General features: G+C 38.8%; 1 protein-coding gene across 5 annotated transcripts in view; it reads right to left on the bottom strand.

Annotated features, from left to right (window-relative positions):
- Positions 1-704: 704 nt before the first annotated feature.
- The window catches only part of MXD4 (MAX dimerization protein 4), a 54,714-nt gene continuing 39,897 nt past the window's right edge, over positions 705-15,521 (bottom strand). For all 5 annotated transcript variants that reach the window (XM_038398263.2, XM_038398262.2, XM_043512590.1 and 2 more), the window contains 3 exons: positions 13,274-13,388; positions 5,936-6,095; positions 705-3,449 (listed from right to left, as the gene is read on the bottom strand). In XM_038398263.2, coding sequence (XP_038254191.1) covers positions 3,301-3,449; positions 5,936-6,095; positions 13,274-13,388 — 424 coding nt within the window. In that variant the 3' untranslated portion in view covers positions 705-3,300. The remainder of the gene's footprint in view (positions 3,450-5,935; positions 6,096-13,273; positions 13,389-15,521) is intronic.

Raw genomic sequence — 15,521 nt, 5'->3', positions numbered from 1 at the left:
GGGAGAGAAGCTCCAGCCCCATATGCCTTTAGACCTCACAACTTTCCACGTTTAGAAAGTACAAAAGAAAGAAACTTAGAAATGTGATATTCTCAATTTTAAAAACATTATAACATAACATGGCAAGATGATTGGATTAGGTGCAGTTACTCCAAGAAAATGACTAAATGTCTCTCTCTCCCATCCCTCCTCCCTTTTTTGCTGTATTGTTTTGATCACAACCCTAATAATTACACACAAAACGAATGACAAATATCCATCTTAAAATTATTTAAAAAACAGGAAACTGTATTCATCCTTAGTTGCCATGCCATAAGGTAATGTCATAACACTGCTGAATGGGATGGAGAATAAATGTTTTGGAACAGAATCATAGGAATCCATCCTCGCCACAGAAATCAAAGGGAAATGGAGAGAGCTGTTAGCACTTTGCTATGGGAATGATACTGTTTGGACTATTGGTCTGATCCTGCACACCCTTACTCATGCAAACAGTACATCAGTTGTGCCATTGACTTCAATGGAACTACTTCTATAAGAAAGGATTTGCAGGAATTGGTCCCATGTCTGAAAGTTTCTTATTACATCAGGCTTTAATTAAAACAAACACTCCATGAAAATGATACCATATTTCTTTGTCTTGATAATGGTTACCATAAAAATATGCAAAAGAGTAAAAACAAATAAAACCCTTTTTATTTCCATTCAGATTATTGGAGTAATTTTTATTGAAAATATAAGATCTACAAAGCCATGGATACCCAGCGTGGAAGAACTCATTAAATTAGCACATTCATCTTTAAAAGGAGAAGTTCAGATCAACATAAGGTACAACAATGTTGGATTTAAAATCTCTACTCTCCTTCTGTGAGTTTCAAATCTCTTTTTATTAGGAGGTTCTGTGCAAGAGCTGCTTGTCACAAAAGGAAACACTTTACAATTTATGAATGTGTTCATTATATAATAAATGAACAGCAACAATATACTAGCCTTTTCCCCCCACCCCCCGTTAACAGTCGTGTGTTAAAGTAAACACTTAATTTTTCCAGATTTGGAAATTAGTTACATATGCACCAAAGGAGCTAGTAATTTTTGCTGCTTGTCAGCTACACACAATGAGTATATTGCTGTGTGTTTTCCCCAACAATGAGGATTTTAGTAATATGCAAAGGTGTATAACATAATACCAAAACCTGCATTACAGAAAAGGTTAATTGTTGTTTTTTTTATTATTCAGCTGCCAGAGTTTATAACCTTAGGCCCCTCCCCAAAGCCAAAGTACAGATGGCCATAAATTAGGTTATGTAACTTTAAAGTATACATTTTCCTTGTTGGCAAGTTCCAAGCAGTAAGCGAGAGTGCAAACAAGGATTGTAAGCTGCCACAAAATGTATTCATATTTCTACTCTCTGTTGTAAAGCCAAAGGGAGGGCACATATGTCTAATGTTGAAAGAACAACTGAATCTTTGTTTTGATCATTATGGTCAGTATGTCGTAAGTTTTTTATATTTGAATATTAAAATGGTACCACAGTTAGACATCCTATAGCATTATACAATACATTTGTTTCCATAGCCATTTAATATTGGTCTCACAGAGACCCTGATTCAAAAAGCTAACAAAATGTAGATCTGTGTGCTGAAGAATCAAAGGGAGGGCCTCTATGAAGTATAATGTAATTAATGGTTAACCCTCTCACCAAAACCTGATTGTATAATTGTACTAAAAAGACACACTGATTGGATATGAGAGAATGTATAACTCTCAGTGCTTCATTTGTAATAAGATGGACAACTGACCATTCAAACAGAGGGTCTTGAAAGAAACAAAGCTTAGTTGCCTTTAAACAATGAAAAAGGAGAGACATACATAAATGGTCACCAAGGCACAATATGACAAGGGTGAAGAGTCCCTGAGACTCTGGTTTGGGTCTGTACCATTCCCCTCCCTATACAAGTAAATGAGAACATTTAGGAAAATATAATACAAAATCTCTTACAGGAAATATAGACTACACTTGCTAAAATCACTTCTCTAGAAGTGTTTGTAGCTTTTTTTCTTTTTTCTTTTCTTTTTTTTTCTTTTTTTTTAAAAGACCTTCTTTATACAGATAATGCAAAGACTGGTCCATTTTTCTTACCCAGCAAGCCAAGCTCTAATGACTTCACTAAGCCAAAGTTGTATTAAAATACATCTTCGTAGTATTGCTACAATTGGGTAAATATGTTCTGAACAGCTTGATGAGTACTAAATAAAATTTGCTGTTTTACAGCATACACTTTATTTTTTTGCACTTTATTTAACAATAGAAAATGCAATTATAGCGTGCAAAAGAAGAAAAAATGATTAATTATCCTCTAGCTGAATACTGTAATTATAAGCCATGCCTTCCATAAAAATGTACTGGTAGCTATAAATAGGAAAAAAGAAACATTAGCAAACACTCCTTGTAAGGAGAGGTTTAAATTATCAAAATCTGGCTCATTTGAGCTCTGTATTCTTTACAAAAAATACCGAAATGTTTCAAAAGTCATCTCTTCCATGATAACAGGTTAACACTGCAACGTTGCTTTGTGCTAGCTCTGTTACCACGGTGAGAATGATTTGCTGCTGGTTGGATGCTGAAAACAAAAAGCAAAAGAAAGTTGAGATAATCCCACATGAAGTCATTATTAGAGCTGGCTTTTTTCCTCTCCATTTTGAAGTACAGTAGTGACTTGTTAATATGATCTTTTTTCTAAAGATCATCTAAGATTTGGAGATTTTTTTCTGTCTGCCTCTCTCAAACACAACTAGTAAAAGAATTTATACTCTACAGCCAGCTATAAAGCATTAATAATTTTCCATGAAGAAAAAAACCAAGAAAAAAAAGTAGTTGAATTTTTATAGATTTGAATCACTAACACATCATAGATTCCATTTATTCTTCAATATTTGAAAACAGTTTCTGCAAAATCAAAATGATTTTCTTATTAAACTTCCTTATGCCATCATATGCTTCCAACAGTTTGAATTTAATACTTCTTGCATGGAATGATATGATTTTTTTAAAATTTGCAGAATGGCTACATCAAGCTAGCTTTAAGTCACAACTGTACCTAACCACAGTTCTCTGCAGCAAAACCATGATTTACAATATCGAATATTGTGGTTACAGTGCAGGGAACCGTGGGTACGAAACTTCCATTTCAGAGTGCTGTGGTTGGGGTTTCCCGGAAGAGTGGCAGTTGACACCTCTGGAATTTTCTTCTATAAGTGCTTCAGTTAGATGGTCCTGAGCTGAATTGGTAACTCAGGCACTATGAGAGCCTGGCATTAAGTCTGCGGGAATGTGTATAGCCACCATCACTTGAACTGCTTTGCAAACTGTAGTGGTCTTCAACATCACTGGCACTTCCAATACTGTCCATTTCACCTGGTGTAAATTCCATTCCTTCAATGTCTACTTCTAAATGAAATACAAAAGGCAGATTTTCAGAAATGTAGAGAATACAGTCAGGTACTGTAGGCTGATATTGAACATGTTATTAAAAGCCTAATGTGAAACTCAAACGACACTTAGTTTTCCCAAATAATATTTTTAAATTCAGTGTTAGTGAAAAGTACCAGGCTGACAGCCCTAGGAATTAAATCCTCTACATATTTATCCAAATAAAAAATAATAGTTTAGCTCCCAAGACAATTTAATACTAGCTGTCTCTGCTGACACTATCAACAAAGGTGACAGTTAGTGACAGCTATAGTATATCTGTCCACTAAGAATTGGACTGATAACAACAACTCATTTCACACAAGCCACTGAAAATCCATCATTTGGTAACAAGTTTAAGTAATAACAACTAACAAGGGAGGGTACCATAGAGTTGAAAGATCCATATTTTATGACTAATACTTTGAATCACACAGCCCAAACTTTTGGTGGTGAATATCACCCTGGACAAAATTATCAAGCATTTTCTGGTCTGAATAATGCTTTACACAGAAATAAAACAGTCTATTAAGCAATATAATTTAAGGGAAGATATGCCCATTTTACCAATCTTTCACAAAAACAACTCTAACCATGTAATGCTAAATTTAAAAAAAAAACTGACAAAAATGCATGCAATACAAATGCTAAGTGGCAGTACAAAACTCAATGTATTATTACAGCTGATCAAAAATCAGACATTTTTGCCAAAGTTTTAGTAATTTTCAGAAATTTTCATTCCACAGGGTTCAAAGTGGAACAATGTTTTGTTTATTTGACATTTCAATTTTTTATTAAAAGAAACTCATTTTTTCAATTTTCCTTCTCCCTTTTTTCCTTTTTTGATATTGCCACTGAAAAAAGGGTTATGGGAGGGAACGGTAAACTGATGAATGAAAAAATGAACTAAATTTTTTGTCTTTCAGCTTCCTTGGAAAAACTGAAAACATTTTTCTGATAATTTCTGATTTAGAAAAGGCTGTTTTTCAGTTAAAGTTTTTTTGTTTGAAAAATCTCAACTAGCTCTGCTTATTATCCAGAGAAGGAAGAACATGAAACAACCAGGAGACAAGCAGTACTAGAGTCTTAGCAGCCATCTGAAGAAATGTCCTAACAAAGAGTCAGATTCTGACATTCTTGCTCACAACAAGTAGCACCTTGTTTCACAAACAGTCCCATTCATTCCAATGGAACCACTTTTGGACTGAAGTCTTACTCATCCTGACCAAGGATACCTACATCTAATTCCAAGAGCTCAATACTAATCCCAGTGAAGTCAATGGCAATACTGCCACTGATTTAGAAAGGTGCAGGATCAAGTCCAAGGCACCAGTTGACATAATGACAAAGAAAATTGCACTGCAGTTACTTATAAACAAAAACTATTATCGAAGTAATAAATTTAACTTGTGACAGCAAGTAAACAAAAACCAGGAAATAAAAAAGCTAAATTTGACATGCCACCCTTAAGTCACAGCTGGCAAGACTGGGACCTGTCTTCAAAGTCACAGCTGGCAAGACTGGGACCTGGTCTTCAAAAAGGACATAATTACCTTTTAAGAAAATAAACACTGACTATATCCTTCATTATAACTTCAAGTCAAAATTAAAAATGTAATACAAAAAGTAAAAGAGAAGATAAATATCTACTACAGGATATTATCCTTGATGCAGGTGTAAAATTCCCATTAATGTTAGTGGGAACTCATATCTCACTAGTCAGGAGAGAATAGTCCCCACAATGTATTATTAAAATCATGGCATAGAGGAATTTATGTTGTTATTCACTCAGTAAGATAGTTGCCAATACTCTAACTCTTACATTTCTATATGGTTTACTGCCTTTACAATCCTGCCTTGTTACAGTGCTGCACACATCCCCTTGTAGAAACTGATAAATGAGCTACTAGATCATGTGCTGGATCATCAACTGGTGAAAATCAGGATAGGTCCATTGACTTCAAGAAACGCACAAAGATTTATAGTAGCTGAGGATCTTGCCCTTAGTCTCAAGTACGATGGGCAACAGCATTTGGAAAATGTGCTGTAGTCATGGATTATATTAAGTACAATACATTTACTCTGTAATACATTTTCTAATGTTACCAATATATATTAGAATAAACATTTATAATAATCTAATTTTTAATACAAAATTATAATGTGCAATACAGAAGACAACAAAAGTTCTTAACGATAATCTATTATATTGGAGTGAATTTCATTTTTAATACTTGCATTGATTACTGATTTATCATAAATAAACTCAGCTAGATTTTGCATTACTTATGTGAAGTAGTAACCTTACTTTGTAATTAGTCCCACTGATGACAAAAGAATTTACTCAGAATAGAACAGATTCCAATGGGACACCACGCAGAATAAGACATTACTAAATTTGAGTAAGGGTGAAAGAAGCTGGTCCAAAGTTTTAATAAACCAGGAGACCTCTCTTGTTAGATTACCTTGTTCAGAATCAGTGGATATTGTTGATCCCATACTGTCAGTGCGGATACGTTCCATGCCCTGCACGGATAACTGCTCCAATCTGCGTTTGAGGTAGCGGTGCTCCCGCTGTAATTGTTCTTTAATATTTAGAGCTTTTCGGTCCTGTTCTTCCAATTTCTTTGGGGGTGGAAAATAAATAATTAAATCATTAACATATACCAATTTTAAAATGTAAGTAACTTGTTTCAAAATACTTCAATCTATGTTTCTCATATATATGTAATATTTTTTTAAAAAAACAAACATATGGTGAGCCAAAATCTTTTCTTTAGTTCCACTGACTTCAGTTGTTTCAACTGCAGAAGCCAGCAGTGAGTTTGGCCCATAATAGAACACCTATGCTTTGAAAATATCCCTTAGAGATTGCTGAGCAACTGGCAAGGCTTTCTCAGACTAAGACCCAATTATTGTTACATTAGTGCTGGGAAATACTTAAATCACTGTACCAATCATTAACAAAAGAAATAAAAACAGACCATATTAGATTAATACAAAATAAAATAACAAGCAAGAACCAGTTTTCAGTCACAATGTAATGGTTCCTTAGGTGTAAAAGGGGTTTTAATCATATATTTTAAGGCCAGAAGGGACCATTCTGATCCTGTCTGACCTGCGTAACCGAGAAGTTTTACTATTTAAGGTTCTCATTAGTTAGGCAATACTGCAATATCATTACAGTAGAAATGGTTTGCTAATAGTGAATTTTCTACTTGTATGGTCTATTTGCTTTCCCCCAAATTTCTCCTTGGTAAGTACTGTTCATACATTTGTTATGAAATAGAGGTGTAAAGCCAAATGTCGTAGACAAAAAGCCAATAAGATAATTATATTGTCTACCCAAAATTTCCTTTATAGTTTTAATAAGAGAAGTTACTGATCATTTAATACTCAAAAGACAAATGTTGGGGCTGTTTTTACCATGTTGCTTATATAGATGGCTGCATTATTCGTGTCAATTATTTTCTGCGATTTTGTCTGAGCCTTTTTGCCAAGTCACATAAGGTCATTTATGGAGGAAAAAACAGAAGAAGATATTACACTAACATGGAAGTAAATATAAAGAAGTTTGGAATCATATGCAAAAAATATCCACAAATCAAGACCTTTAATGTGTACATGTAATATATTTTCCTCAGAGACCAACTCCATTAACAATCAAAAATATGTCATTTTTTTTGCAAGTTGGTCCAGAATGATGCAGGAATTAGCAGTAAGGGTATGTATAGAAAACTCCCACTTTAGCTGCCTTCACATGATTACCAAATTCAAGAGACTTATTAGGAACGACCATGGCTGCTGGAAGGACTCTTCGCTCACCATATGAATTCGTTTATGCTGATTTTGTAGAGGAGAGTACTTCGTGAAAGCGTAGAGCAAACAGCAGGTTGCCATCCTGAATGATTTCAAAGATCCTGCTGTTTCAGAATAGCCATCATAAAATAGACGTATTGACCTTTTGAAGGAAGGAATAATGTGCACTGTTGATTTTGGACATTTGCCTCACATTAAGACTTGTCCAAGGCCAGGCACCATTTTTGTGTGTGTGTGTGTGTGTGTGTGTGTGTTATACATAAAAAGAAAAGGATGATGAAGTGATGAAGTGAGCTGTAGCTCCCGAAAGTTTATGCTCAAATAAATTTGTTAGTCTCTAAGGTGCCACAAGTACTCCTTTTCTTTTTGCGAATACAGACTAACACGGCTGCTACTCTGAAACCATATTATACATAGATACACACAACATACCAACTGGAAGAGAGATTAGTCCACCTACACTTGTTGATTTATCAAACTACATGAGCCCAGCTGATCAGATTTCCTTATTCTCCAGCTATCTGCCACAAACTTGAGCTCTTAGGAACACTTTGACTTTAACTCTTGATTCACAGTCAGACTGAAAACTCTATCCAGTACGTCAGTGAAAATATAGGTCTGTTGGGGGAAGGGAAGGGAATGTTTAAAATCTATTAAAGTGATTCTGCCATTTTAGCAATAGTGAAGAAAGACAAGCACTAGTGTGACTGTCGTTGCAGCTACAAGAACAGGCCTGGCCAGTCTTCAGAAAAGTAGTTCTGACAATCTGAAAAGCCTCTACACCTGCTGGAGAGAATCAATCCAGTGGCAATTCAAGAGCAATAGGTTCAGTCTAACTCTTTAAAAAGAAAAACTATTCACTTTCCAAAAATTGGAGATTAATCATAATGTTCAGTGTGGTCAAGGAACAAATCAAAGGGCATTTATTCCTAGCTTTACTGGCATCTGAATGATGTTTCCATGGTTAATCACACAAACTTGTCACTTTTCAAAGCAAATTGTAGTTCTGAATTCTGTAGTACAAAGGCCCAATACAGGTAGCATCACTTGCAGACCAGAACAAAAAGAGTATTCACGGCCTTTCATTCACTTTAATCTAAACTACGAGAGGCCTGATTCTCAGGTGGTATAAATTTGTGTAGCCTTGTTGAAGGAAATGGGAGTTACAAAGATTTACACCAACTGAGGATCTCCCTAATATATTTATTACTTATATATAATATAATATAAGGAACTGAGGATCTCCCTAATATATTTATTATTTATAACAAGGATGGCTTTGCTTAACTTCATTTACAATATTTGACAAAAACTATATGTTCCACTCCTATTAGCTGCATAATTAATACAATGCTGTATGACAGCAGGCTTCATAGAATCATAGAATCATAGAATATCAGGGTTGGAAGGGACCCCAGAAGGTCATCTAGTCCAACCCCCTGCTCAAAGCAGGACCAAGTCCCAGTTAAATCATCCCAGCCAGGGCTTTGTCAAGCCTGACCTTAAAAACCTCTAAGGAAGGAGATTCTACCACCTCCCTAGGTAACGCATTCCAGTGTTTCACCACCCTCTTAGTGAAAAAGTTTTTCCTAATATCCAATCTAAACCTCCCCCATTGCAACTTGAGACCATTACTCCTCGTTCTGTCATCTGCTACCATTGAGAACAGTCTAGAGCCATCCTCTTTGAAACCCCCTTTCAGGTAGTTGAAAGCAGCTATCAAATCCCCCCTCATTCTTCTCTTCTGCAGACTAAACAAACCCAGCTCCCTCAGCCTCTCCTCATAAGTCATGTGCTCTAGACCCCTAATCATTTTTGTTGCCCTTCGCTGTACTCTTTCCAATTTATCCACATCCTTCTTGTAGTGTGGGGCCCAAAACTGGACACAGTACTCCAGATGAGGCCTCACCAGTGTCGAATAGAGGGGAACGATCACGTCCCTCGATCTGCTCGCTATGCCCCTACTTATACATCCCAAAATGCCATTGGCCTTCTTGGCAACAAGGGCACACTGCTGACTCATATCCAGCTTCTCGTCCACTGTCACCCCTAGGTCCTTTTCCGCAGAACTGCTGCCGAGCCATTCGGTCCCTAGTCTGTAGCGGTGCATTGGATTCTTCCATCCTAAGTGCAGGACCCTGCACTTATCCTTATTGAACCTCATTAGATTTCTTTTGGCCCAATCTTCCAATTTGTCTAGGTCCTTCTGTATCCTATCCCTCCCCTCCAGCGTATCTACCACTCCTCCCAGTTTAGTATCATCCGCAAATTTGCTGAGAGTGCAATCCACACCATCCTCCAGATCATTTATGAAGATATTGAACAAAACGGGCCCCAGGACCGACCCCTGGGGCACTCCACTTGACACCGGCTGCCAACTAGACATGGAGCCATTGATCACTACCCGTTGAGCCCGACAATCTAGCCAGCTTTCTACCCACCTTATAGTGCATTCATCCAGCCCATACTTCCTTAACTTGCTGACAAGAATGCTGTGGGAGACCGTGTCAAAAGCTTTGCTAAAGTCAAGAAACAATACATCCACTGCTTTCCCTTCATCCACAGAACCAGTAATCTCATCATAAAAGGCGATTAGATTAGTCAGGCATGACCTTCCCTTGGTGAATCCATGCTGACTGTTCCTCATCACTTTCCTCTCCTCTAAGTGCTTCAGGATTGATTCTTTGAGGACCTGCTCCATGATTTTTCCAGGGACTGAGGTGAGGCTGACCGGCCTGTAGTTCCCAGGATCCTCCTTCTTCCCTTTTTTAAAGATGGGCACTACATTAGCCTTTTTCCAGTCATCCGGGACTTCCCCCGTTCACCACGAGTTTTCAAAGATAATGGCCAAGGGCTCTGCAATCACAGCCGCCAATTCCCTCAGCACTCTCGGATGCAATTCGTCCGGCCCCATGGACTTGTGCACGTCCAGCTTTTCTAAATAGTCCCTAACCACCTCTATCTCTACAGAGGGCTGGCCATCTCTTCCCCATTTTGTGATGCCCAGCACAGCAGTCTGGGAGCTGACCTTGTTAGTGAAAACAGAGGCAAAAAAAGCATTGAGTACATTAGCTTTTTCCACATCCTCTGTCACTAGCTTGCCTCCCTCATTCAGTAAGGGGCCCACACTTTCCTTGGCTTTCTTCTTGTTGCCAACATACCTGAAGAAACCCTTCTTGTTACTCTTGACATCTCTTGCTAGCTGCAGCTCCAGGTGCGATTTGGCCCTCCTGATATCTTTCCTACATGCCCGAGCAATATTTTTATACTCTTCCCTGGTCATATGTCCAACCTTCCACTTCTTGTAAGCTTCTTTTTTATGTTTAAGATCCGCTAGGATTTCACCATTAAGCCAAGCTGGTCGCCTGCCATATTTACTATTCTTTCGACTCATCGGGATGGTTTGTCCCTGTAACCTCATTCATGGCTTCTTCCATCATTTTGCAACATTTTTACTAAAAAGTATTATATTCCCTTTAACACTTTTCTTACTGCTCAGTGAACTTTGCTGTAACTTTAGAATGAACCAACTGAATGACTACAATATTGGACATAAAAACAGATTTTTTTTAAGTAATTTTTGTTATATTCAATTAGTACAGCAGATTAAAAAATATTTTGAAAGCAGGAGCCATCTTTCAGTTTCTTTTTAATGACCATCAAGGTACAGGGCACATAGTGTTACTAATAGTAATAAGCTTTTCCACTCCATCAGTTATTTCAGCCGTGAATAGGGTTGTCTTTTACATTAACAGCAGTGCAGTAGCATACCTGCCTGCCCCAGCCTTTCAAAAAATCAGAGAACAGCCATTATTGACTTGTGCATTATGGTTATAAGGCAGAGTATAAACCAGCAGAGACTGAGCAGAAATCAACGTTTTATATGCTTGGGACTGCAAGGTCATTTTTTAAGTGTTACTTCAGATGAAACAATACTTGATCCAGAGGTTGAAGCATTTGTAGTAGAAAGAGGGCCTGAGACATAAGGGCTTGCATCTAAGGCCTGGTCCGAGGCCTGGGCTAAAGTAGGAGTAAAAGCTTTGCTGCTATAAATAGGGGTGCCAACTTTCGAATTGCACAAAACCGAACACCCTTGCCCTGCCCCTTTGCTGAAGCCCTGCCTGCAACTCACTCCAGTCTCCCTCCATCCATCGCTCACTCTCCCCCACCTTCACTGGGCTGGGGCAGGGGGTTATGGTACGGGAGGGGCTGAGTGCTCTGGCTGGGGGGTGCAGGCTCTGGGGTGAGGCTAGAAATGAGCGGTTCAGGGTATGGGAGGGGGCTCTGGGCTGCGGCAAGGGGTTGGAGTGCAGGAGCAGGTGCTGGCTCCAGTTGGGAGTGTTGACTCTAGATTAGGACCAGAACCAAGGGGTTTCGAGTGTGGGAGGAGGCTCAGGGCTGGGGTCAGGGGTTGGGGTACGGGAGGGGATGCGGGGTCTGGGAAGGGGCTCAGGGCTGGGGCAGGGGATTGGGGTGCAGGAGCGGGATCTGGGAAGGAGTATGTGTGTAGGAGGGAGCACAGGGCTGGGGTGCAGGCTCCAGGAGGGAGTTTGGGTGTGCGAGGGGGCACAGGAGGGGATGTGGGGTCTGGGAAGAGGTTCAGGGCTGGGGCAGGGGGTTGGGGTGTGGGCACGGGGTCTGGGAGGAGTTAGGGTGCAGGAGGGGGTTCTGACCTGGGGCAGGGAGTTCACGGTGTGGGCTCCTGCCAGGCGGTGCTTACCTCAGGCAGCCCCTGGCTGGTAGTGCAGCAGAGCTAAGGTAGGCTCCCTGCCTGCCCTGGCTCTGCACTTCTGGAAGCATCCGGCATGTCCGGCCCCTTGGTGGAGGTGGCCAGGTGGTTCTGCGCAGAACACACTGCTCACACCTGCAAGCACTGCCCCCACAGCTCCCACTGGCCGCAGTGCCAGGTCAATGGGAGCTGCAGAGTCGGCGCTTGAGGCAGGGGCAGCGTGCCGAGCCTCCCTGGACACCCCTGCACCTATGGGCCACAGGGACATGCCAACCACTTCTGGGAGCTACATGGAGCCAAGGCAGGCAGGGAGTCTGCCTTAGCCCTGCTGCGCCACCGACCTGATTTTAATGGCCCGGTCAGCAGTGCTGACTGGAGCCACCAGGAACCCTTTTTGACCAGGCATTCCAGTCGAAAACCAGATGCCTTGCAACCCTAGGTATAAAGCAAAGTTAAGTTGTGAACAAGAGGCAGGCCCTGCTCACAGAATCTGGCAAGAACAGAACTGATATTGCAGAAACATATATTCCTAAGTAGTGCTAGGTACAAGAATATACACAAACACATTCCAAAAGGGTGGTACCAGAAAACCCGATACTAGTACATTCCCCAAAGATAACAGGAACATGCTGACCCATCTTAAAGATAAGGTCAGGATGACAGCATGATGGATAAATATGTTTTGATTAAACCAATAGGTACAAGGCAATGTGTGGTATCCAAATATGTCAGAGGGTGACACCTAGATACGCCACAGAAGGAATACATAACTTGTTTGTATTGGTGTATAAAGAGGCTATCTCAGAGGGAGTGTCTTTGGCCAGCCGAGGGGGACAGCGGAAAGTCCCATCACTAACTGAGCTGCGTCCATTGTCACAGGCATACGTGCATTGAGTGTACTTGTAGCAAGTATAAAACACCAATCCCGTGCTTCGTCAACAATAAACCTGACCAAATTCCTTCGCTACGAACTGAGTCTGTGGTTATTGGGCAGTTCAATCAAAGTTTGCTGTCTCCGCTATTTGTGCGGAGCTGGAAAAGCATACTGAAAGAACACACGCAGCCAAACATCTGACCACAGTGTTTAATAAAGACCTGGACATAGGGAAGATCAGAAATACTACATGTGGATTTACTGTAAAAAAAATAAAATAAAATAAAATAAAATAAAAAAAAGTTCTTTTTCAACCAATACATATTCCTGAAGGTTCTATTTTAAAGAAAACAAAGTATGGATGGATATTTTTGTTTTTACCTTGATATGCATCTTGGCTCTTTTCAACAGACTTAGAGTGGTGTGTCTGGTGCTATCTGGCCCAAGAGGCACAAGCTGTTTTAGCTGCTCCAAATATAGCCGGAGTTTAGCCCGTCTGAAATTATTAAAAATGAAGAATGTTGTAGAAAAGTTACTCTGTGATAGCATATCCTGTATACAAACACCATCTGCTTGCCTGGATTTCTGTACAGAAGTTGATTCAACAACAATGGCTTCTTTTCCTCTCTCTTTGTCAAAGCTTCAGGCCCCAAAGCTTCAGGTCAGTTGAAATAATAATAGCTGGCACTTCTGTAGTGCTTTTCATATCTAGATCTCAAAGCAGTTTGCAAGTGTGAGTATGAATCATTATCCCCATTTTAGAGAGGGGAAACAAAAAATGTGGATTAACTTGGCCAAGGCCACAAAGTGAATCAGTGGCAGAGCCAGGAAGAGAAAACAGGCTCAATCCAACTGCTATTCATGTCAGAGTGAGTTTTTCAATTGACTTAAACGGGAATTGGATCAAGCACTATGTCTCCTGACTCCCATTCCTGTGCCCTATCTACTGGGAAAATATACCCCTCCAAATATATAGATATATATGTTCTATCTTTCACTATACATCAAGAACGCTGTTTGCACTAAAAACAAAAAGGGAAAATTAGGAGTTACAACTATGGCATATTCTGTCATGTTTACTACAATATTCCTTCGTAAGTAACACTTCTAGCTACAACAATCTGCCTCCTACATTAAACACCACCCAGTCCATCAGTAAAAAGAAAGATGATAAACATCTATAAACTGGTATTCTGTGTGCATTTTTAAAGCATTCTGTGTTTTCTTTCACCAACTGGCTGGCAGTAGACACACAAAACAGTTTGTTCAATATATTACTTTAGAACCCTAAAACAAAACAAGTGATAAAACAAAAAACATTCCAAGAATCTATTTCTGCATTTAAAAAAAAAATACTTCCTATTTTTTTGTACATACAATTGAACAAGAAGCAATATGAAGTTCCCATGTATCTTTACAATGATGTGGATATCTAAGTGATAACTTAAGCAATGTTTGTAATCTTGAGCCCTTTTCTGTCAGTCTTATCTCAGTGAGAAATTAAAATCAGCATTCTTCATATGTATTAGCATGAATGGGCCTTTTTAATATCAGAGAAGATTAAAGTTTTAATAGACTGATAATCCTAAAGCTGCCTAAGACCCCCAGAAGCAGCAATAATAATGAATTAATAATGAAAATTACAAATATGCCATAAATAATCATTTTCTGCAAAGATATAACTTTTCATTTAAATTCTGCTACATGTTGCAATACAGCCAACCATTTTAGCATGGTAATTATTTGCTTCTGAACAAAAATTGCTTACACTTTGCTTTTTTTTATTACTATGTAGAATAAGTGTTCAACATCAACATTTAACAGAGTCTAACACAATTTATTAATGCATAAAAGGCCATGTAATTTGCATGAACCAAGACAGAAGACAAACGTAGAAACTTTTTTTTAACTTTTTATGAGAGATGAACTATTAAAATACAGATAATTGCAAAACATATGATGTCTATAGTACTGCATGTCTGACTAGATACATCACACTTGTTAGTTAGTTTTTATTGATTGCACAGAGATTAACATATAACATATATGAATAATTAATACAATAAGTGTGAATTAAAATGACATAATTGTAAAAAGTGCTAATGTGAGAAAATTTTTCCTCCTTCAGCCAATCAGGAAAGGAGAACGCTGTTGAAAAATGTGATGTCATTGGAGAAAGATCACCACAAGACTTCCTGTCTGTGCATGGGATCTTGTGTTTAAATACAAGGCTTTACATTCGTAATCTAAACTTTAAAAATGGGAAAAGATCCCATGAATAGGGCCAAATTCAACAACCTGCTCAAGCACATGCCTAACTCTAAACATGAGCAGCCCATTGCACAGGAATACTTAAGCAGCTTGCAGAGTCAGGGCCCGGATTCTGATCTTTAAACCGATCTGAAAGGTTAAACAACATTATTAGAGTCTACTTCTACAAATGCAGACACTTTCAACCCAGGAGATTTATAATCTATACCTCTGTATCCTCTAAAAGGTGTCTGGTGTTGTTTTGTTTTTTTGAATTAACAATTTGTTTCTTGGATGAAACTAGGGGAAACATTTTCAAAAGGGAAATTTTCTAAATTTGCACACAATCATTTATGTGTGCAAGTAGCAGACTTTAGAT

Source organism: Dermochelys coriacea, chromosome 4 (assembly GCF_009764565.3).
Source record: "Dermochelys coriacea isolate rDerCor1 chromosome 4, rDerCor1.pri.v4, whole genome shotgun sequence".
Classification (NCBI taxonomy): Eukaryota; Metazoa; Chordata; order Testudines; family Dermochelyidae; genus Dermochelys; species Dermochelys coriacea.
The sequence above is the reverse complement of the archived record's forward strand: the minus strand, read 5'-3'. Positions and strand labels throughout refer to the sequence as shown.